We start from the raw sequence: 24,743 nt of genomic DNA, 5'->3' as shown, positions 1-24,743 counted from the left end.
CTCCTCCCCAAAATTCTTTCCAATACAATGGCAATCAACTCTGGAACATACCAGCTCTTTGCTTCAAAGTTTAATTTTCTCCTAAAACCCTAACATCTCCCTAACCAGTGTCATTAGCTTCCTTGAGCCAACTACACATGTCTAGTAAATGAAGGCAAGATCCAACGTTGCATTACGCCACACACATTATACGGCCAACCCAGCGCTTGAATCTCGGTCTGTGATTGTAGCTGGAACTGCATTAATTCAGAGGCAGAACAGGCATCGTGGGCTGACTAACCTTCTATGCTGCAACATTCTATGACTATAATAGGTTTCAGTTGTCCAGGCTGAAGGAGCAGAGAGAAAAAAAACGTCAGAGCATTTATCTACTGGCACTCACTGGAATATGTGTCAGTACATTGATAAGAGATGATTGCTGTGATTACAATTAATCCACTACAGACCCAGACAGAGGAAAACCTCAATGGTCATGGGTTTTAGGAATCATTGATTCAAAGTCATATGTTCCTCTAAAGCTACTATACTTTCCATCTTTTGCCTCAAATTAGTCAAAATCTATCCCTCCTCTTCTTGCATCTCAATTATCCTTCAAATACATGCCACGTCCGCTAGTTCTATGGTTCTGCAGAAAGTGAAATAGCTTGCTATGGCTCACATTATTCAGTTCCTTTAGATTCCTAAAAATAGAAAGCACATCTAAACCCTCTCATTTCCAGTGAAAACAGGAAGAAAATTGGAAACATTAACAAATAGTGGAATACAAATACTAAAGTGTTGTTTATTCAAGAAATAGGACCAAGGCAGTGAGCATAGTGATTATTTTTATTTTACAGGATGTATTTTCCATCCATCTAGATATAATTTACACCTTTACTGCATTGAAATTCCACAGCTTAAAAAAAAGACATATACTCAAACAATGAAATATTTGAACAAGCACAGCATATTCTCATTGAATATCCCTTAAAAATAATACAACAAATCCAACAGATTTTTATACATAATTCAAAACCAGATGGTTTACACCCTTTCCCCAAATTCCAATCACATTAAGTTCAACCCCTTACACACAATCCAAAATCAACTGATTTCAATCCCCTTAGACATGATCCAAAATCCCACAAATCTACACACATCCCTTCACCATGATTCTCAATGCTTTACTTAAAGTTTATTTATTAGTTACAAGTAAGGCTTGCATTAACACTGCAATGAAGTTACTGTGAAATTTCCTATGATCAACACAGTTGTCTTGTAAGTGGTAATCATTTAAATAAAACATTCATGGACCACCTACTGAATCGCCGAACAATGTCACAATTGGAGCTGTGCAATGTATGCGTAGTTCAACCCTCCCTGTGTCTCTGATGTGAAGCAGTAGGTAACAATGTGTAAACTGAACAACACATCAACCATAAAAGTTTTTAGTATATTGGACACACACATCTGTTGTTGTTCAGTATGCCTGCTCTTCTCCTTATTACTGTATTTGAACAATTGGCCCATCTTTTTATGGAAGAGATAATTCAAGACATGAAGTAAATGTTACTGATGCAGATGACACAAACAATCCCAACCAGAAAGTGAAGATTTTTATAAAAGCAAATTACTGCAGATGGTGGAATCTGAAACCAAAAGAGATGAAGATTTTTATTCTGTGCTTACCATCTCAGTTATCAGGACTCATTATTATTATCACTTATTCTTCCTCCCAAGATATTTGGGGTGATCCAAAAAAAAGCTTTCAATTCAAAATGGAATGGAAAATTCACAAAGTTGACTTCGAACACCTGGTGAAAGGAGATTTACAGATTATCTGTCAGTTTCCATTATTCATGGAGATGGCTTCATTATGTGAATGCTAGATTATTGAACATATTCAAACCTGAGTTAGACAGGTTATTGATCTACAAAAGAGTCAAGAATTATGGGGAAGTGGCAAGAAAGTGGAGCTGAGACCTTTTTCAGATCAATCATGGCTTTATTGAATGACACAATAGGCTTGAGAGGCCGAATGGCCAATTTCTCCTCCCGTTTATGTTTTTATGATAGTTGATTGAAGGACCGGTGGATTTTACTTATATTGGTTGAATGTTTTCTTTGGTAGTGAATGGTGCAACAATATCCAGCTGGGTCTATAATGGGACATGCTGACCCAGAAATTGCTAGAATGGCGGGTGCATCATGAGGTAACTGCCAAGAATTTGATATAGTTTCTCACCCTAGAGATAGATGCTACTATATTTGCAATACAAATTGCTGGAAATGTAAATGGTAATGGCAGAGCCATTTTAAAGTCAAACCGAGCAATTTGTGAATATTGGATCCAGTGAACTGAAAAAAATAGAGAAGAAACACAACATACGATTGGTAAAGAAACAGGATCAATTTGAGTCAATTTTGGTATCAAAAGAGAAATAAAGAGAGTAGATTAAGGGAGAAAGAAGGTGGTACACAGAGGAAAAGTAGAAACACAAACTAAAAGAAATAATTAGAGAAGAAATTGTGTTTGGGATTTGTTTTCTTGTTCCTGGAAGTGTAAATGAGGAAATGGAAGGTATAACATTCTTGACTAATGAACTACAGAAAAAGCAGCAACAAAAACAGAAAACACATTAGAACTCTGACAAAGGGTCATCTAGGCTCAAAATCTTGGCTCTATTCTCTCTCCACAGATGCTGTCAGATCTGCTAAGATTTTCCAGCGTTTTCTGTTTTTGTTTCAGATTCCAGCACCCGCACTATTTTGCCTTTATCTACAGAAAAAGCAGCCCATCACGATTATGATCACGAAGCTACCTTCAAAGAAATTAGGAATTGCTTAAAAAAAAAATGCCCAAGTTCATCTTGTTTGCTTTCAACCATTCTGGTAGTTGCACAGCACATCAATATGGAGTCACTTATGACAGCATTCAGTCTCTATGAATAAGGCCAATGCAGATCCAGACAAACATGTACGAACACTTAGTGGTGAAGAGCTTTGGAAATGACCAATGCCATTTTTTTAACTACCAAGAATGCTAAATTACTCACCTTACATAAAAACAATTGTGTGAAAGAAATCATTCTAATCTGCACTTTTGAATTAAAGCAGTTTTAAAAACTTCTAGGGACAACACCTGCTGGATTGAGGGATGACAGTGTCAAGTGTTCCCATTTAGAGCCTGCAGGGTTGGAGTGTCACATTTAGGACCATGAATCTGATCATTAACAGCATCCTTACAGAATTGAATACCAACTCCAAATAGCAGCGATGAGAATAATTTGCAATTACAGCACAAATTCCGAAATTTCATGATGTAATGGAGGGGCTCACAATGCGATCTCAATTTTTTAAATCTTTTGCATGGCTAATATTAAATCGTCCACAATTTGTGCAGAGTTGGAACTCATAATGTAGTTCTCCACTTCAAATTGCAGGATAATTTGTGAATTGATAATAAAGCTAATTCATCATTATTTTCCAACAATTACTAGTACAATGATTAACTATTTTAAAAAAAATCAACATTTTAGTTGACTTGTTTCCCCATTAAGGCTGCTTCTACTTTCTTGAATTTCTGTAGCTCAGCTTGAAGCTCCCAATATGCAAGATATATCCACATTAACCTGCCATTTTGTCTTTTGTCCAGGTTATGCACAGTTGCACAGTGTGTTTCATGTTTAAATATATCGTTCAAGCCAACTTCAATATCTAACTCTCTAGCTACTGGGTCTGTAGCAGCTTGGCTAAGCATCTTCCTTTCTAATTCCAGTCTTTCTTGCCGTGGTCTAAAGTAGCTGCAGAACAGGCTTTGCCTGTTGACCAGGGATTTTTCAAATTCTTTAATTAATGATCTAGCTTTGCTTTCCCACACGCCTTCCCTCTCCACCATATCCTGATACAAAGCTCCTGCTACACCAGAATATTGCAGGGAATGTTTCTTCTGCTCTAACTTTAAGCGTTCTTGCTCTAGCTGTCTGCGTTCTTCAACCAACTGCCGGCTCTGTGATGAGAGGGCTTCACGATAACTCTGGACTTTACTTCTGAGCTTCTCCTGCTCTAACTCACAATGTGCAAGTAAGCGCCGATTCTGAATAATCGTGTCTTCATACTTCAACTTGAGATCTTTTTCCACAGTGTCTATTGTGTTCTTACATGCTGCTCTTACTTGATCAATCTCTTTCTGCGAGTCCCTGGACCAGATCCAACCTTGAGAAACAAAATTAAGACAACTTTCATTCCAATTTGCTCTTTTTTCAAAAACCTGTGGGAGAAAAACTTTCAACTATAGATAGCAGACATCAAAAAATAACTATGAAGTATGTATATCTTATCATACAACAGCAATATTATTAGCATAAGATCGATGGAGGAGTGGTTATACACCGAAGGAAAAAAAAATCAGGATTTTGAGTTGCCCACTTCTGTTCCCAGGTCTGTTTTTACTCCCAAAGCACTGTTTTACAATGTTAAGGGGGAAAATGGTACAGCCAGAACATGGCATCATAAATCTCAATTCACAACACTTACGGAAGGCTGCCAGTCCCAACATAGGCACGAGTAAAGCATAATTCCATTTGCTTCCATCACCTCCACCATCCTGGCGACCAGGGCAAATATTCCACACTGGTTCGTTGAGGTTATTCATGAAGTCACAGTCAACTAGCTATCTGGATTCAGGTAATAGGAAACACAAAGTAAAATACGTAGCATTATATTGAATACAGCACAAAGAAAGAAGTCATCTGAGCCAACCAGTTCATGCTGGCATTTATGCCCCCTTCAGGGATGTTCCCATCCATTATCACAATCATATTAGAATATCCCTCTCTCCCTGTCTCCTTCTTGACTATCTTCCCCTAAACACATCTGTGCTATCTGCTTCAACGAGCCCCTTGTGGTACTAAGTTTCTTTTGAATTCTGCATTTTATTTCTTGTATCAATAATCTCAAGTTTGCTCATCCCCGCACACTGGGTAGCCACTCACAGTGTAGCTATTTCATCAAAATCTTTCATAATGTTAGAGACCTCTGGCAGGTCACTCCTCAGTCTTTTTCTTTTTGAGAAAAGAGACCCAGTCTGTTTGTGCACATCTGATAGATGTAACATCACAGTTCTGGTATTAAGTTGCAGCGACTTCTATTAAATTATCTTTATATGCTGCACTGTGGGATGATATTTAGAATCATAAAAAAAAAACTTGTGACCAACAATCTTTAGATTTTCTAATCACACATATGATGCAAAATGTAATAGGGTTTACTCAAATACAGAACTGTAATTCCCCAATTCTAGCATGCTGATAAAAGCAAAGACAATTGAACCTGGTCAATATGTTATATCTTCAAGTTGATGGATTCTTTTGTATTGTGCATTATTGCCACTCCTTCTGTCAGATAAATGCCATCTTATCAAAACATAAATTATACTGTGGGTAATTTGTGCTATATTTCATCTGGGTGTGTTTGATATGGCAGTAATAAAGGAAATTTTATTTTGCCTCTGTATTGTGCCCATGCTCTATAGCGCTTTATATAAAACCAAAAGCCATTAAAAAGTCAATAGCATTTTGTCTTTCTACTCTCACACTTTGGTGGTTATCAATCAAGCATCTAGCCCTAGCTCTTTCTTTTTCTCCCAAAATATATTGTCTCACACTTAATCAAACTAGACTGCATTTCCCACATAGCTGCCCGTTTACTAACTTCGAGGTAATTTTATAGTTCATCTCTATGTTTGTGTTGCCAGCAAAGCATTTTATTTCATCAAAGTTCAAACCATCCATAAAGGCAAAAGGACAATTAGACTTCAAAAGTATTCCAGCCGCTGTAATGTGTTTTGGGGCTTCTGAGGTTGTGAAGGGCACTCTATAAATAAAAAGTCCTTTCTTTCTCATGTACTCTGATTTAGGAATATGCAAATAATGAAACAAGCACACAATGAAACTGAATTAACATGGCTTATTTGAGTGATCGTACATCAAATCGCTACCAAAAGGTATTATGCTAGAACATCATTTTCTGCACAACTGAAATACCATTTTACTAGAAAAACATTTAGTGCATAAAGTTTAGCAATGTAAGGCTGAATTCTTCCTGAAAAATAAATATGTTAATGCACATTGTTATTAATGTTAAAATCATAGCAAATTCAGGAGACTGAGGCAAGCTGTGAATTGTGCATCTCTAGAACTTGCTAATCAATTTAGGTCACTTCACTGTTTAATTTGCACACAGAAAATACTGCCCTTGGCCTCATTATTTTTAAGAGCTTGTTGGATTGGCATATTAATTGCATATTAGAAGTGAAGTCTGGCAATTAGGAGCACACATACCTTTTCATTATCATGCTAATTATTAATGCAATGTCAATCACCATATCTGGCCCAAAATAGGAAAAAAAACTAAGTGTTGAGACTCATCCATACTTCGATACAAATTTTAAAAATGTAAAATCTTCTTAAAAACCTTACTATTCCTTTGTCTCTTTTTCTATTCCTTAACCCAAACTTTCTTTTCCATTTCCATGACACTGCAGGGAGATTCATCCCTATCTGAACTCATGTCAAAAGCAGAGCATCTCCATAATGCATGCTAGTGTCTTGTTTTAATATAGCCATAGATCAATGCTGTCCAAAAGAAATCACTGGGCTCGGGACAGATGTGGCTCTGGTGATACCATTATAGCAGAAATTGCCTACTTTCTCATGCAAAAGTTTGCTTCTGCATATTTGTTTAACAAACATCTGCCATCATTCAGTAGCTGAGGAAGTAAAGCACTCGTGTTCATTAAACACGTGCAGTCAGCTTTTTGTCTTACTATTTTACTAACAAACGTGCTAAAAAGTTAAAGCATGAATATGCTGTGCAGGTATGGGACTGAGATCACAAGTCTAAGTCTACTTCGCTTTATTTATTAATTATAATGCATTTTATCTTGAATCCCAATTAGCAAGATTTGGTTGCTATTTATTGAAAAAAAGACAAATTTATATACTGTGTTCACAGCTATCGGATACATCTTTACCTCACTTTCCTCCTTTAAAACATTTCTTAAAACTTACATACTTTACTAAGCTTTTGATCATCTTGCCCAATGTCTGCTTATATGGCTCATTAATCATATTTTGTTTTATAATGCTCCTGTTAATCAATTTGGGATGTTCTATTAGGCTAGTAGTGCTTTATAAACTGTTGTTTTATTAATTTTTCTCTGGGAACAAAACTGTTTGAAACACAAGACATTCAAGCACAGAGGTCTCTACAATATAGAAGTAGATATGGTTATTTTTCCTCCATTAGGAAAGACCCCTGTCGCAGTTCAGCACAAGTTCTATGGCATGTTAAGGTCACAAAAAGGTTCAGTATAGACTCACCAGGATTCTGCCAGATATCAAGAAATACAAGTAAGAAGAAAGGCTTAGATAAGTGGTTGAAGGAAAGGGTGATAAAAATTCATGGGAACAGGGCAGACACCAGGGCTGGAAATATCGAGAGACAAACATCACCATGATCTGCTTAGGGGTTACGGGGATGGAGCCTGAATGGGACGGTCTGTTGGAAAATTGATGCGGACTTGATGAGCTGAATAGCCTCCTTCTGCACTGTAGAGATTCTATGTCACAAAGCACTTAGCAGTCACTGCAGCATTTTTGAAGTGTAATCAATGTGTAGTGCAACATAGGAAACATGGGAGGACAATTTATACAGAAGAAGCTGTAACAAATAGCATGATCCTGACCAGATCACCTATTCAGATGTTGACTGAGGGATAAATATTGATGTTGATTGAGGGATAAATATTGATGTTGATTGAGGGATAAATATTTCCCAAGACCCCAGTAATTACTTCCCTTCCTGTCTTCAAAATCTGCCACAGATCTTTTACAGCTACCTGACAGAGCAGACTTGGTTTACTGTTTCATCCAAAAGACAGCACCTCTGACAATGCAGCACTCTGTCAATAATTTAAAAGCATAATAGTGAATGCTGGAAATCTGAAAAAAAGAAAATGCTGGAAAAATGCAACAGGTCTGGCAGCATTTGTGGGGAAATAAAGGGTTAACGTTTTGAGTCCAATGATCAAAGAAAATTACAGCACTGGAACAGGCCCTTTGGCCCTCCAAGCCTGCACCGACCATGCTGCCTGACTTAACTGAAACACCTTAACCTTCTGGGGACCATATCTCTCTATTCCCATCCTATTCATGCATTTGTCAAGACACCCCTTAAAAGTCACTATTGTATCCACTTCCACTACCTCCTCTGGCAACGAGTTCCAGGCACCCACCACCCTCTGTGTAAAAAATCTGATGTGGGTATGCCGGCGTTGGACTGGCGTAAACACAGTAAAAAGTCTGACAACACCAGGTTTTAGTCCAACCTATTTATTTGATAATACACTCACAAGCTTTCAAGGGGACTGCCTCTTCGTCAGGTGAATGGAGAGTTCTGGCCTCAGACAGAGCATATAAATCAGTAATCTCTAAACTGTCTGTGCTTTATATGTGACGGGGAGGGAACAAAAAATTTTTGTATCTAAAAAAAGGGTCAAGATAGAGGAGAAAGTTTACAGTCTAAAATTAGCACCCTGCTCTACTCCTTCATCACCCCAACCCCTCATCTCCTTCCCACTGCAGCTGCTTATGCAATCACCTCTTTACCTTCTCTCTGCCCAAGGCCCCAAAGAGACTTTTTAGGTGAAGCAGCTTACACCTCCTTCAATTTAGTCTACTGTAATGACTGCTCCCAACAGGGTCCCCTCCACCCTGGGGAGACTACTGAACCTGTTCCTGTGCTGTAATTTTCTTTGTTCTTTGGACTCAAAACGTTAACTCTTTATTTCTCCACAAATGCTGCCAGACCTGTTACATTTTTCCAGCATTTACTTTTTTTCAGATTTCCAGCATTCAGAGTATTATGCTTTTAAATTATTGAGACTGGATGATCGCTTTGCAAAATACTTATACACACAGCTACACACACATATAGCTTTTACAGTCCTAAACATCTTTGTAAATCTCTCCTAGTTCATACAAAGCACTGATCTTCCATTTTACTCCATCTGCTCCATCCCCTATTATAAAGTATAAAATCCATCCTATTTCTCTCTCTCAATACCTCTGAAGAGTCATATGGCCTCAAAACGTTAACTCTGTTTCTCTCTCCACAGTTGCTGCTAGACCAGCTGAACTTTTACAGCATTTTATGATTTCACTCCAACAGTAATGTCCTGGAGTGTCAACTAATTTTTTTTGGTTCCAATTTTGGAGCAGAACTTGGAACTGGAACTCCTGACTCAGAGGTGAGAGTGCTCCAACTGAGCCAAGACTGACACTGAACACAACTGAACAACACAGCTGCTGTAGCATAAATGCATTTGCTATATTCCAAGTTACTGCATCATACAGTGCTATGCTAACTGGAGAAGATTAAGTTGTTATGTGCATTGCAAATAGTTTCTCTATATTAAGTAATAGTGGCTAAGCTAAAACAATTCAGAATGTGCTATTAGGTCAATGGATATTATGGGAAAACATGACACAAGATATTTGAACTGTGTTAAATGTTTCAAAAGCCAGCAATTACCCTCATCATTGAAAGTTAATGATGTGTGGAAATGACCTTGGATTTACAAGCTCTCGTAGCATAACTGACTACTAGATGCCTCTCACCAAACTGTTCAAACTAAATGCTGTATCTACATCCTGGCCTTATCTCAAGAACATTCTGATCTTTTGACGAAGTAATTTATATAGATGAAACTTTAAATCTCTATGAATGCGTATCGAAGCTGAGGAGTGCACTCTGACGAAACATTGGCTCTACTCTCCCCATAGTTGCTGTCAGACCTGCTGAGATTTTCCAGCATTTTCTGTTTTTAAGTGCATTACACAGTTAGCAACATACTCAAGCTCTTTTATATCAAGTTATGATTTGCTGTACCAGATGAAGAATTATTCAGAAAGGCTGAGCGACTGCCATTTTTACCAACACTGAATACATTCTATTCAAAATTGCAGCATAGAGGTAATAGAAAGAAATACTCTATAATCAATGCTTCTCAAACTATTTTCCACATAGAGTTTTACAGCACATAAAGAGGCCCTTCAGCCCATCATGTCTGTGGCAGCCATCAAATACCCGTCTATTCAAATCCCATTTTCCAGCACTTGGTCCATAGCCTTATATGCTATGGTGTTTCATGTGCTCATCTAAATGTTTCTTAAATGTTGTGAGGGTTCCTGTCCTACCACCCTTTCAGGCAGCAAGTTCCAGGTTCCTACCACCCTCTGGGTGGAAAAGATTTTCCTTAATTCCTCTCTAAATTACCTAAAGTCTATGCCCCCTGGTTATTGACCCCTCTAGTAAGGGGAAAGTTTCTTCCCATCTACCTTATCTATATCCCTCAATTTTATACATTCTGATGAGTTCCCCACTCAGCCCTCTCTGCTCTAAGGAAAGTAACCCCAGCCGATCCAGCCGCTGTTCATAGCTGAAACATTCCAGCCCAGACACCATCCTAGTGAATCTCCTCTGCAATCTCATCCTTCCTATACTATGGTGACTAGAAGTGCACATGGTACTCCAACTTGTGGCCTAACAAGTGTTTATACAGCTTCATCATAAACTCCCTGTACGTATACTCTATGCCTTGGCTAATAAAGGCAAGTATCCTATATGCCTTCTTAACCACTATCTATCTGACAGCTGCCTTTAGGGATCTTTGGACATGCATTCCAAGGTCCCTCTGGTCCTGTATACTTCCTAGCATCCTACCATTCACTGTGTATTCCCTTGCCATGTTAGTCCTCCCAAAATGCATCACCTCACACTTTTTAGGGTTAAATTCTATTTGCCACTGTTTTGCCAATCTGACCAGCCTGTGAATGTGATGTCATTTTAACACTTGAAAATTAACATGATCCCACAGACCAGCCAAGTTCACTTCTTACAGATCAACATATAAGTCACCGTATAAATATGAAAAGCTGAGTTTTAAAGTACTTAGTAAAAATGTTCTTTTATGTACTTGCGTGGGTTGCATCTTATACAGCAAAAACAAAATGCTGGAAAATCTCAGCAGGTCTGACAGCATCTTTGAAGAGAGAATAGACCCACTGTTTCGAGGCTGGATGACCCTTTGTCAGTAGGGTTCTGCCTCGCCATAGTCCCTACTGACAGAGGATGTAGTAAAACCCCTCCCCACAAACTCACAAGTCTTTCTTCCCAACCCCCCTCACCCATTCAAATAGCAGTCCCACTTTCTCTCCCACTAACTCAGCAGCAGATTAATAAGTGGCTGGTGAGAGCCATGTTGGGTGTGTCAGGCAGATATGTTTTAGTTGAAAGTAAGTCCCTCAAAAGCAATACCCATGTAAAAGACAACCTCTTAACTTTCTAAAAAGGTTCATCTCAAAACCTCGACTTTCACGTGTATATTAGATATTGGCATTTATGCAAACTTTTCATGATCCCAGGATGTTCCAAACCAGTTAAGTGTGTTGGAAGTGCAATCGCTGTTGTTTATTTCAGAATTCAAATCCAAATGAAACCATCTATCATGGTGAGACTCAAATCTGGAATCCCAAAGCATTGCTTGAGGTTTGTGGTTTACCACTTGTCAGTTCAATTCTCCATCTCACTTTCACACTTATCTTTATCCTGTTCCAATGAAGTTCAACACTAGCACTTCATCTTTCTCCTCAGTTATTCAATCTTAATGTTGAATGTAATAACTTTAATTCTCAGCCGCCACTCTCATTTTCTCTGGGACAGCAAATGCCATTAATGGAAGATGACTGCACCAGAGCCACTCGAGTGTAGGTTTGGGCTGGTGCTTGAAGTGGGGACCACCTATTGGTACACAATCAACAAGGAGGTAGTTTGTACAACATGAGGTTCACTGCCTTTCTTCCGTCACATTCCCGAGCTATTAGCGGCGTTTCCTTAATCAGATTTATCAGACTTCTCCCGATATTCTGCAGTAACTACCTACACCTCCTCCTGACCCTTTTTTGTCTCATTATTGCCTCCTTTTGCCTTCCAACATCATCACGTGTTGTCCTTTACTACATCACAGCTCTTCTTCATTCTTTCTTCCAAATCAATGCTTTCTTAAACGTTGTACACCTCAAACATTTTCCAGTCCTGGTGGAAAGTAATTGACTTGAAATGCGAACTCTCTATACAAGTACGGCCTGGCACGCAACATATATCCAGAAATTTCATTTTTTATTACCAAAACCTCCTACTATTATTATTAGGTACATGCCCATGTTCAACCTACTGAATCTCTTTCTGATCCATGGCCACGTTCCCACACAGTGCAAACTCCCTTTCAGTACACACTGATGCTTGACACGTTCTAACTGGAAATAGAAATTAAATACATGGAGCAAGTATAAAAACAAATCAGAGTAAAACACTAACAAGGCCAGAATTATTCATGACCCTTCCCCAGACCTGCTCCCACCAGCTATTTACCTCCTAACTTGTTGCATTGGGCAAGTTAAATGTGCATGCAGATGGTAGTATTAGCATGGATAGAGGATTGGCTAACAGCCAAGCAGAGAGTGGGCATAAATGGAACTGTTCCAAGTTGGCAAGTAGTGAAGAGCAGAGTACTATAAAGGTCAGAGTTGGGGCTTCAGTTACTTTACAATCTTTATTAATGATTTAGATGAAGGCAGAGAAAGTAACGTATTTAACTTTGCTGATGAAACCAAACACGATGTGAAGATAAGCTGTGGGGAGGACACACAGAGGCTGCAAAGAGATTTAGACAGGTTAAGTAAGTGGGCAACAAGATGGATTATAAAGTAAGGAAGTATGAAGTCATTCACTTTAGTTGAAAATAGAACCAGATATTTTTTAAAAAGGTGAGAAGCTTATTAGTGTTGATGTGATGGTGACTAGTGGAGTGCCCCAGGGGTCGGTGCTGGGGCCTCAGCTTTTTACCATTTATATAGATGATCTGGAGGAGGGAACCGAGTATAGGGTGTCGAAATTTGCTGATGACACCAAGATTGGGGGAATGGCAAATTGTGCGGAGGGTGTAGAGAGTCTGCAGAAGGATCTAGATAGGCTGGGCGAATGGGCCAGGAAATGGCAAATGGAATTTAATGTTGGCAAGGGCGAGGTGGTCCACTTTGGTAGGAAGAATGGTAGGAAGGACTATTACTTACGGGGCGAAAAACTGCAGCAGGCGACGGTGCAGAGGGACCTCGGGGTCCTTGTGCATGAGTCGCAAAAACCCAGCTTGCAGGTGCAGCAGGTGGTCAGGAAGGCAAATGGGATGCTGGCCTTCATAGCGAGGGGGATTGAATATAAAAGTAGGGAGGTCTTGCTGCAGCTGTATAGGACATTGGTGAGGCCGCAGCTGGAGTAATGTGTGCAGTTTTGGGCGCCGCACCTGCGCAAAGATATTTTGGCCTTGGAGGGAGTGCAGAGGAGGTTTACTAGGCTGATACCGGAGTTGAGGTGGTTGAGCTATGAGGAGAGGCTGAATAAACTGGGCTTGTACTCGTTAGAGTTTAGAAGAATGAGGGGAGATCTCATTGAGACGTATAAGATGATGAATGGGATGGATAGGATAGAGGTGGAGAGACTCTTCCCGCTCAAAAAAGACAGTAGGACTAGGGGGCACAGCCTCAAGATAAAAGGGGGGCGGTTTAGAACGGAGTTGAGGAGGAACTTCTTCACTCAAAGGGTGGTGAATCTCTGGAATTCTCTGCCCGTTGAAGTGGTGGAGGCTGCCTCGCTAAATATTTTAAGACGCGGGTTGATGGGTTTTTGATAAGAGAGGGGATTAAGGGTTATGGGGAGAGGGCGGGAAAGTGGAACTGAGCAGCGACAGATCAGCCATGATCTTATTGAATGGCGGGGCAGGCTCGAAGGGCTAGATGGCCTACTCCTGCTCCTATTTCTTATGTTCTTACGTTCAAACAAGCTTTTTCTACTCGTACAAAGCTCATAAAAAGTTAACACAGCAAGAAATTAGCAAAGGGCATGCTGGCCTCTTATTGCAAGGGGATTACAGTGCAGGAAAAAGAGGTCTTGCTATGATTTAACACAGTTTTGGGGACGTCACATCTGCAGCACTGTGTGCAGTCTCAGTCTCCAAACCCAATAAAAGATTTCCTTGCATTGGAGGCAATACAGTAAAGGTTCACTAAAATTGGTCCCTGGGATAAGGATGCCATCCCATGAGACAAACAGGTCTATTTTCTCTGGAGTTTAGAAGAATGAGAGGCAATCTCATTAAAATGTACAAAATTCTGAAGGTGTTGATAGCACAAAACTCAGAAATTGTGTCTGCTAGTCAGCTCTTTTCCCAGGGCCTGATGGGATATACCCCAGAATACTGAAAGAGGCAAGGGAGGAAATTGCTGGGGCCTTGAGAGAAATCTTTGTATCCTCACTGGCTGCAGGGGAGGTCCGAAAGGAGTACAGCCAACGTTGTTCCTTTGTTTAAGAAGGGTAGCAAGAATAATGCCGGTAATTACAGGCCGGTGAGCCTTACATCAGTGGTAGGGAAGTTATTAGAGACGATTTACTCCCACTTGGAAATAAGTCGATGAATTAGCGAGAGACATGGTTTTGTGAAGGGGGGTGGTGTCTCAATAACTTGATTGAGTTTTTTGAGGAAGTGATGAAGATGATTGATGAGGGTACGGCAGTGGATGTTGTCTACATGAACTTCAGTAAGGCCTATGACAAAGTCCCTCATGGCAGACTGGTGCAGAAGGTGAAGCTACATGGGATCAGAGGTGAGCTGGCAAGGTGGATACAGAACTGGCTCAGTCATAGAAGACAGAGGGTAGCAGTGGAAGGGCGCATTTCTGAATGGAGAGCTGTGACAAGTGGCATTCCTCAGGAATTGGTGCTGGGACCTTTGCTGTTTGTAATATATATAAATGATAGAACATTATAGCACAGAAACAGGCCTTTTGGCCCTTCTTTGCTGTGCCAAACCATTTTTCTGCCTAGTCCCATGACCTGCACCATATCTCTCCACACCCCTCTCATCCATGCACCTGTCCAAGCTTTTCTTAAATGTTAAAAGTGAGCCCACATTTACCACTTCATTTGGCAGCTCATTCCACACTCCCACCACTCTGTGTAAAGAAGCCCCCCCTAATATTCCCTTTAAACTTTTCCACCTTTACCCTTAACCCATGTGCTCTAGTTTTTTCCTCCCCTATCCTCAGTGGAAAAAGCCTGCTTGCATTCACTTGACCTATACCCATCATAATTTTACATAACATTATCAAATCTCCCCTCATTCTTCTGCGCTCCAGGGAATAAAGTCCTAACCTATTCAACCTTTCTCTGTAACTCAATTTCTTAAGTCCCAGCAACATCCTTGTAAACCTTCTCTGCACTCTTTCAACTTTATTAATATCCTTCCTGTAATTTGTGACCAAAACGGCACACAACACTCTAAATTCAGCCTCACCAACATCTTATACGACCTCACCATAATTTATATATTTCTTTCTTAATTACATTCAGTGACTTAATCCATAGCATTCTGTGATAGATAATTCCACTGGTTCACTAACTTCATTAAAGACATTCTCTTCATCTCAGTCCTAAATGGCCTATACCATACCCTGAGAACATGACTTCTTGTTCTAAACGCCTCAGTCAGAGGAAACATTATCTGTAGGGATAATGTTTTCAGCTCTATCAGAAGTTTAAACATTTCAGTGAGGTCCCTTCTCATTCATCTGAACTCTACTGAATACAGGCTGAGTTGACTTAACCTCTCCTCGTATGACAATCCTCCCATTCCAAGAATTAGTCTGGTGAATCCTTTAAGAAATACTCTATCTTTCTGTTATCCTAACAAAGTGGATAACTTTATTCGTTGATATTATATTCTATCCACCATTTTCTTGATCACTCACTCAGCCTGTCCAAGTCCCTTTAAAGCCTCCTTGAATCCCCACAACTTAAGTTCACACCTAGTTTAACGTCATCAGCAAATTTAGAATGATATTTGGTCCCCACATCCAAATCATTTATATAGACTATGAACAGCTGGGGCTCAAGCACTGATCCTTGCTGTTTATTAGTCACAGCCTGCCATCCTGAGGATGATCCATTTATCCCTACTTACTGTTTTCTACCTGTTAGTCAATTCTCAACCCATATCAGTCTATTATCCCCAATCCCATGTCCTCCAATTTTGTCTACCCAGAGTGTTTCTCTATACGTTTCCTCCTCACTTAGTGTCTCTGTATAGCCTCCCTACTGCACCTCTCTGTAATCCCCGCTCTGCAGGGTCTCTATGTAACCCCAGCCCAGAGGCTCTCTCTCTATACTCTTGTCCCACAATGTTTCTCTTTATACCCCCTTCCCAGGGTCCCCCTGTCTGTTGACCCTTTTTACCCACACAGTGCCTCCTGCCTCTGTCCCCTGCATTGCTTCCTCCCCTCTTTGCCCCCCACAGCATCGTTCTCCACCCCCCTCCCCGTGCCCCCCACAGCATCGTTCTCCACCCCCCTCCCCGTGCCCCCCACAGCGTCGTTCCCGCCCCCACGGTGTCTCCCCCAGTATCCTCCCATGTCTCCCTGTGTTGCTATTGGAAAGCTAGAACAGAAAGTAAGAAAGGAGGGGAAGTTTCACTTTTGATCAGGGAAAACATCACGACAATCCTGAGAGGGGATATATCCGAAAGTTCGGCCACTGAATCTATACGATTAGAACTGATAAATAAGAAGGGGGAAATCATTTCGATAGGGTTGTACTATAGGCCCCAAATAGTCGGCAGGAATTGAGGAACAAATATATAAGGAGATTACACATAGCTCCAAGAAAAATAGGGTGGTAATAGTAGGGGATTTTATCTTTCCCAACATTGACTGGGACAGCCATAGTATAGAGGGTTGGATGGAGAGAAATTTGTTGAGTGTGTTCAGGAGGAATTTCTCATTCAGTATGTGGAGGGCCCAACAGGAGAGGGAGCAAAACTTGACCTCCTCTTGGGAAATAAAGAAGAGCAGTGACAGAAGTGTTAGTGAGGGATCACTTTGGGACCAGTGACCATAATTCTATTAATTTTAAGATAGCCATGGAGAATGATAGTTCTGGCCTAAAAGTTAAAATTCTAAATTGGCACAAGGCCAATTTTGATGGCAGGAATTTTCAAAACTTAACTGGGGGACTCTGTGGGAAGACAAAGGGATGTCTGGTAAGTGGCATGCTTTCAAAAGTGTGTTAACCAGGGTTCAGGGTAAACACATTCCTCTTAGAGTGAAAGGCAAGGCTGGCAGAAGTAGGGAATCCTGGATGACTTGGGATATTGAGGCCCTGGTCAAGAAGGAGGCGGCACATGACATGCATAAGCAGCTGGGATCAAGTGAATCCCTTGAGGAGTATAGAGGGTGTTAAGAGAGAAATCAGGAAGATAAAAAGGGGACATGAGATTGCTTTAGCAGATAAGGCAAAGGGAAATTCAAAGAACTCATACAAATACATAAAGGGCAAAAGAGTAACAAAGGAGAGAGTAGATCCTAAGGATCAATAAGGTCATCTATGTGCGGACCCACAAGAGATGGGTGAGGTCCTAAATGAACATTGGGGAAATAAATAGTGATGTCTTGAGGAGTATACATATTACTGAGAAAGAAACACATCAAGGTAGATAAATCTCCAGGACCTGATGAAGTGTATCCCAGGACATTGTGGGAGACTAGGGAGGAAATTGCGAGCCCCCTAGTAGAGATATTTGAATCATCGATAGTCACAGGTGAGGTGCCTGAAGATTGGAGGGTGGCAAATGTTGTGCCTTTATTTAAATAAGGGCTGCAGGGAAAAGCCTGGGAACTACTGGCCAGCGAGCTTCACATCTGTGATAGGTAAATTGTTGGAAGGTATTTTGACAGACAGGATCTACAGGCATTTAGAGATGCAAGGAGAGGCCAAGGATATTTGAATCATCGATAGTCACGGGTGAGGTGCCTGAAGATTGGAGAGTGGCAAATGTTGTGCCTTTGTTTAAAAAGGGCTACAGGGTAAAGTCTAGGAACTGCAGGCCACTGAGCCTCACATCTGTCATGGGTAAATTGTTGGAAGATATTTTGAGAGACAGGATCTATAGGCGTTTAGAGAAGCAAGGACTGATTAGGGACAGTTAGCATAGCTTTGTGAGTGGAAAATCATGTCTCACAAATTTGATTTGAGTTTTTCGAAGGAGTAACCAAGATGATAGATGAGGGCAGTGCAGCTGATGTTGTCTACATGGACTTTAGCAAGACCTTTGACAAAGTACCACATGGTAGGTTGTTACATAAGGGTAAATCTCAAGGGATCCAGGGTGAGGTATCTAAATTGGTACAAAATTGGCTTCTTGACAGAAGCCAGAGGGTGGTTGTAGACAACTGTTTTTCAAACTGGAGGTCTGTGACTCGCCGTGTGCCTCAGGGATCAGTGCTGAGTCCATTGCTATTTGTTACTTATATTAAAGATTTGGATGAGAATATAGGAGGCATAGTTAGTAAGTTTGCAGATGACACTAAGATTGGTGGCATGGTGGACAGTGAATAAAGTTATCTCCAATTGCAATGGCAGATGGAGCTTAATTTAGATAAATGTGAGGTGATACATTTTGGTAGACTGAACCAGGGCAAGACTTAGTTAATGGTAGAGCACTGGGGAGAGTTACAGAACAAAGAGATCTAGGGGTACAGGTTCATTGCTCCTTGAAAGTGGAGTCACAGGTGGACGTAGTGGTGAAGGCAGCGTTCGGCATGCTTGGCTTCATTGGTCAGAACACTGAATACAGGAGTTGGGATGTCTTGTTGAAGTTGTACAAGACATTGGTAAGGTCACACTTGGAATACTGTGTGCAGTTCTGGTTACTCTTTTATAAAAAGAATATTACTAACCTAGAAAGAGTGCAGAAAAGACTTACCAGGATGCTTGACAGTTGGAGTTATAAGGAGAGGCTGGAAAGACGGGAACTTTTTTCCCTCTGGAGTGTAGAAGGCTGAGGGGCGATTTTATAGATTTCTATAATAATGAGGGGCACAGATCAGCTAGATAGTCTGTATCTTTCCCCAAAATAGGGAGTCTAAAACTAGAGGGTATAGGTTTAAAGCGAGAGATACAAAAGTGTTCAGAGGGGCAATTGTTTCACACAGGTGGTGAGTATCTGGAACAAGCTGCCAGAGGTAGTAGTAGAGGCATTTAGATAATTACATGGGTATGATGGGTATAGAGGGATATGGGCCAAATGGCAGCAATTAGGACTAGCTTCGGGGCTTTAAAAAATGGACAGCATAGACAAGTTGGGCCGAAGGGCCTGCTTCCATGCTGTAAACCTCTCTGACTCAGTAAGAAGTCTGACAACACCAGGTTTAAGTCCAACCTTGCACACACCTGACGAAGGAACACCGTTTCCGAAAGCTTGTGGCGTTTACTATCAAATAAACCTGTTAGACTCTAACCTTGTGTTGTCAGACTTCTTACTGTGTGGTTATCCCAGTCCAATGCTGGTATCTCCACATCATGACCCCTCTGATTCCCAGTGACTCTCCCTCCGCCCACACAGTGTCGTTCCACCCCACCCCCCTCCGCCCACAGTGTCATTCCACCCCACCCCCCCCACCACACAGTGTCGTACCCCCCCACCACACAGTGTCGTACCCCCCCACCACACAGTGTCGTACCCCCCCACCACAGTGTCGTTTCACCCCACCCCCCCCGCCCACAGTGTCGTTCCACCCCACCCCCCCGCCCACACAGTGTCGTTCCACCCCACCCCCCCGCCCACACAGTGTCGTTCCACCCCACCCCCCCCGCCCACACAGTGTCGTTCCACCCCACCCCCCCCCGCCCACACAGTGTCGTTCCACCCCACCCCCCCCCGCCCACACAGTGTCGTTCCACCCCACCCCCCCCCGCCCACACAGTGTCGTTCCACCCCACCCCCCCCGCCCACACAGTGTCGTTCCACCCCACCCCCCCCCGCCCACACAGTGTCGTTCCACCCCACCCCCCCCCGCCCACACAGTGTCGTTCCACCCCACCCCCCCCGCCCACACAGTGTCGTTCCACCCCACCCCCCCCGCCCACACAGTGTCGTTCCACCCCACCCCCCCCGCCCACACAGTGTCGTTCCACCCCACCCCCCCCGCCCACACAGTGTCGTTCCACCCCACCCCCCCCGCCCACACAGTGTCGTTCCACCCCACCCCCCCCGCCCACACAGTGTCGTTCCACCCCACCCCCCCCGCCCACACAGTGTCGTTCCACCCCACCCCCCCCGCCCACACAGTGTCGTTCCACCCCACCCCCCCCCGCCCACACAGTGTCGTTCCACCCCACCCCCCCCCGCCCACACAGTGTCGTTCCACCCCACCCCCCTCTGCCCACACAGTGTCGTTCCACCCCACCCCCCCCACACAGTGTCTCTCTCTCCCCCCCCACAGTGTCTCTCTCTCTCTCTCTCCCCCCTCTCGCAGTGACCCTGCTGGGTGTCGGGGTGTTTGGCTCTTCTCTTTCCCATGGCCCTCCCGCAGGCCAGAATCCCTCCCCCATTTCTTACTTCGGTGGCGCAGTTACTGACGGAGCCCGCGGACACGGACAGCCATTTGAGACAGCGGGGGCGAACAAGCTGCAGAGATTGAACAGTAAGACGGTGTTTTTTTTCTCCACCCCGCCCCACACGGTATTTACCTGACCGATCTGGAGCTCCCGTGTTTACTTATTTCCCACTGGGCCTGCGCGGGAGTATTCCCCCTTCAGAAATGGGCTGATCCGGCCCCTGGCTGTCTGGCCATGGATTGATCTGAATCTCCCCCCCCCCGGGGCCGGGCAGTGGATTGGTCCAGCCCCGCCCCCCTTCTCCCCCTCGCCCGGGGTTTGGAATGAGCCAGTCTGCCGGCAGTACGCCTGCGCCGGCTGTTGCAAGATGGCGGCCCGTTGCCTGGTGGCGGGTGTGAGGAGGGGGCGGCTCAGCCAGGTGAGTGGGCCAGGGCGGTCGGTGCTATCAGGCCAGGGCTACCTGGCGGTGGGCGGCACTGGAGTCCAGCCGGTATTCCAGCTTCTGATCACTTGCCCCTGATTCTTGTAGGTCACTGTAGGGCTTCAAGGTTATTCTGGTTATGTAACGACAGGAAGTAAACTCGAGTTATATAAATAAATGCTGATGCGACCTCAGGCTTTTGCACCTTTTTCCCGGTGGAAGGAGGTGGGAGGGAAGATGTTGGGGGTGGGTGGCTGCAGCAGGCGACGGTGCAGAGGGACCTCGGGGTCCTTGTGCATGAGTCGCAAAAACCCAGCCTGCAGGTGCAGCAGGTGGTCAGGAAGGCAAATGGGATGCTGGCCTTTATAGCGAGGGGGATTGAATATAAAAGTAGGGAGGTCTTGCTGCAGCTGTATAGGGCATTGGTGAGGCCGCAGCTGGAGTACTGTGTGCAGTTTTGGGCGCCGCACCTGCGCAAGGATATTTTGGCCTTGGAGGGAGTGCAGAGGAGGTTTACTAGGCTGATACCGGAGTTGAGGGGGTTGAGCTATGAGGAGAGGCTGAATAAACTAGGCTTGTACTCGTTAGAGTTTAGAAGAATGAGGGGAGATCTCATTGAGACGTATAAGATGATGAATGGGATGGATAGGATAGAGGTGGAAAGACTCTTCCCGCTCAAAAAAGACAGTAGGACTAGGGGGCACAGCCTCAAGATAAAGGGGGGGCAGTTCAGAACGGAGTTGAGGAGGAACTTCTTCACTCAAAGGGTGGTGAATCTCTGGAATTCTCTGCCCGTTGAAGTGGTGGAGGCTGCCTCGCTAAATATTTTTAAGAAGCGGGTTGATGGGTTTTTGATAAGAGAGGGGATTAAGGGTTATGGGGAGAGGGCGGGAAAGTGGAACTGAGCCACGACAGATCAGCCATGATCTTATTGAATGGCGGGGCAGGCTCGAAGGGCCAGATGGCCTACTCCTGCTCCTATTTCTTATGTTCTTATGTTCTTTCCGAGGCAGCAGGAAGTGTAGACAGAATCAGTGTCAGGGAGGCTGGTTTGTGTGATGGACTGGGCTTCGTTCACAACCCTTTGTAGTCCCTTCGTGGTCATGGACAGAGGAGGAGCCATACCAAGCTGTGATTCAACCAGAAAGAATACTTTCCACGGTGTATCTGAGAGTCAGAACAACAAACATAAGAACTAGGAGCAGGAGTAGGCCATCTAGCCCTTCGAGCCTGCCCTGCCATTCAACAAGATCATGGCTGATCTTTTTTTTTGTGGACTCAGGTCCACTTACCTGCCCGCTCACCATAACCCGTAATTCCTTTACCGTTCAAAAATGTGTATCTGTCCTTGCTTTAAAAACATTCAATGAGGTAGCCTCAACTGCTTCACTGGGCAGGGAATTCCACAGATTCACTATCCTTTGTGTGAAGAAGTTCCTCCTCAACTCAGTCCTAAATCTGCTTCCCCTTATTTTGAGGCTCTGCCCTCTAGTTCTAGTTTCACCCGCCAGTGGAAATAACTTTGCTGCTTCTACCTTATCTATTCACTTCATAATCTTATATGATTCAATAAGATCTCCCTTCATTCTTCTGAATACCAATGAGTGTAGCCCCAGTCTACTCAGTCTCTCCTCATACGTCAACCCTCTCAACTCCAGAATCAACCTAGTGAATCTCCTCTGCACCCTCTCCAGTGCCAGTATATCCCTTCTCAAGTAAGGAGACCAAAATGTACACAGCACCTTATACAGCTGCAACATAATCTCGCTGTTTTTAAACTCCATCCCCCTAACAATGAAGGACAAAATTCCATTTGCCTTCTTAATTACCTGTTGCACCTGCAAACCAATTCCATGAGATTCCTGCACAAGAACACCCAGGTCCCTCTGCACAGTAGCATGCTGCAATTTTTTACCATTTAAATAAGAGTCCATTTTGCAGTTATTCTTACCAAAATGGATGACCTCATATTTACCAGCATTGTGCTCCATCTGCCAGACCCTTGCCCGCTCACTTAGATTATCTGTATGCCTTTGCAGATTTTCAGCATCCTCTGCACACTTTGCTCTTCCACCCATCTTAGTGTCATCTGTGAATTTTGACACACTACACTTGGACCCCAACTCCAAACCATCTGTGTAAATCATAAACAATTGTGGTCCTAATACTGATCCCTGAGACACACCACTAGTCACTGATCGCCAATCAAAAAAACACCCATTTACCCCCACTGTTTGCTTTCTGTTAGTTAACCAATCCTCTGTACATGCTAATACATTACCTGTAACACTGTGCACCTTCATCTTATGTAGCAGCTTTTGATGCGGCACCTTGTCAAATGCCTTCTGGAAATCCAGATACACCACATCCACAGGTTCCCCATTGTCCACTGCACATGTAATGTTCTCAAAGACTTCCACCAAATTAATCAAACATGACCTGCCCTTCATGAACCCATGCTGCATTTTACCAGTGAGACAATGCTGCGTCTTAACAATGGGACAGTCGTAGCTGACAATCCAAATTTCCCTAGCCTCCTGAGAAAGTAGAGGTGTTGTGGGCTTTCTTAACTATTGCATTGACGTGGAGGGACCAGGACAGGTTGTTGGTAGCATGGACACTTAAAGACTTGAAGCTCTTGACCATTTCCACTTCATCCCTGTTGATGTAGACAGAGGCATGTCCTCTTTTAATGCTAGGATTCTTTCAATCCTACTTTAACAAATTTCACTGGCTGTCTCTGCCCAACCCCACCTTCCCCCCAACCTCCTATCCTCACCATTTACTATATTTCTTAAATTTCAAGGCATCTTCAAACTTTGAAATTATGCCCAAGTCATTAATATATATCAGAGCCAGAAGGCAGAATCGATTTGATCCCTGGGGCCAAATCGATTCTGCCTTTAACCCTAAAGCCACTTAATTCCTTTCTAATAATGTAACAATATCTTTGATCAATGCTGCCATGTCCCCCCTTCCTATTTCCCTACTCTGGTTTTCTTGTTTACAATGTAGCCATGAATATTTGCTGCCTATTCCTCCCCTTGTTTGACTCCTGTCTCAATTGTCATTATATCATCATTCCATGTGACTACTTGTACCTGAAGGTCACCGTTATCAATTGCATCCGGTGCCTTTTGCACATTCGTTCCGAATCCATCTTAGCCTGTCTTGCATTTCCTCCTAGTGTGATACCTCCTATTTCTGAACAAATGATTTGTCAGAGGCAATGCATTTGGCTAAGCTGAAGGTGCTCTCATTTCTGTTAGTTCAGATGGTCATTAAAAGTTTTGTCGCCACTTTTGGAAGAAGAGTCGGGGTTTTCCTGAAGTTCTGCTCAGCATTGTTTCCGAAATCAATAAAAAACAGAAACTGAAACATCAAGCATTTGGTTGGCTGGATCCAAAATGGCCACTTCCTTACCCTCCACGAATGTTACTGCATCTTGAAGTGATTGATTCTATTGAAAGCACTTTAAGAGATTTCTGTTGATTGGGCACTGCATGAGTGCACATCATTTCCCTTTCATGTTTTTTGGGAAAATTTCAGAGATCACTTGTTCTGACAGTTTGAAATTTGTTTCTATTTGTGCCAGGAGTATTGATCTATCATTTCTAATCTATTGAATTGTTTTTTTTAAATACAGGTTCCTGCAGTGTTTCAAACTGCAGCTCGCAGATTCCACTTTGCCGTCAATGGGAAACGTAACAAAAGTGCGGCCAAAGTTTCAACTGCAGTGAGTAAAGATTCGTAAGATCAACCGTCAGCCTCTTAGTGTAGC

General features: G+C 42.9%; 2 protein-coding genes across 4 annotated transcripts in view; one reads left to right on the top strand and one right to left on the bottom strand.

Annotated features, from left to right (window-relative positions):
* Positions 1-807: 807 nt before the first annotated feature.
* Positions 808-20,762, bottom strand: LOC145346427 (coiled-coil domain-containing protein 127-like). Of its 3 annotated transcripts, none has more exons than XM_080193602.1 (3): positions 20,674-20,762; positions 4,516-4,655; positions 808-4,194 (listed from the first exon to the last, which is right to left on the bottom strand). In XM_080193602.1, exons 2-3 carry the CDS (start codon positions 4,631-4,633, stop codon positions 3,515-3,517), a joined length of 798 nt encoding a protein of 265 aa, XP_080049728.1. In that variant the 5' UTR covers positions 4,634-4,655; positions 20,674-20,762; the 3' UTR covers positions 808-3,514. The 3 variants fall into 3 exon arrangements, with proteins under 3 accessions (XP_080049728.1, XP_080049730.1, XP_080049729.1); XM_080193604.1 differs by lacking the exon at positions 20,674-20,762 and adding an exon at positions 18,908-19,002; XM_080193603.1 differs by lacking the exon at positions 20,674-20,762 and adding an exon at positions 12,275-12,356.
* Positions 20,763-20,858: 96 nt separating this feature from the next.
* Positions 20,859-24,743, top strand: part of sdha (succinate dehydrogenase complex, subunit A, flavoprotein (Fp)) — a 51,347-nt gene continuing 47,462 nt past the window's right edge. Inside the window, exons 1-2 of the mRNA XM_080193600.1 lie at positions 20,859-20,959; positions 24,609-24,698. Coding sequence (XP_080049726.1) covers positions 20,909-20,959; positions 24,609-24,698 — 141 coding nt within the window. The 5' untranslated portion in view covers positions 20,859-20,908. The remainder of the gene's footprint in view (positions 20,960-24,608; positions 24,699-24,743) is intronic.

The sequence above is a fragment of the Carcharhinus amblyrhynchos genome, chromosome 8 (assembly GCF_965287045.1).
Source record: "Carcharhinus amblyrhynchos chromosome 8, sCarAmb.v2.hapA, whole genome shotgun sequence".
NCBI classification, from domain to species: domain Eukaryota; kingdom Metazoa; phylum Chordata; class Chondrichthyes; order Carcharhiniformes; family Carcharhinidae; genus Carcharhinus; species Carcharhinus amblyrhynchos.
The sequence above is the reverse complement of the archived record's forward strand: the minus strand, read 5'-3'. Positions and strand labels throughout refer to the sequence as shown.

Bases quoted from the DNA above. Each gene is read 5' to 3' on its own strand.
- LOC145346427 (XM_080193602.1), bottom strand. From the start codon at position 4,633: ATGAATAACCTCAACGAACCAGTGTGGAATATTTGCCCTGGTCGCCAG. The intron at 4,195-4,515 runs GTAAGTGTTGTG...TTGTTTCTCAAG, and splicing joins GTTGGGACTGGCAGCCTTCC to GTTGGATCTGGTCCAGGGAC.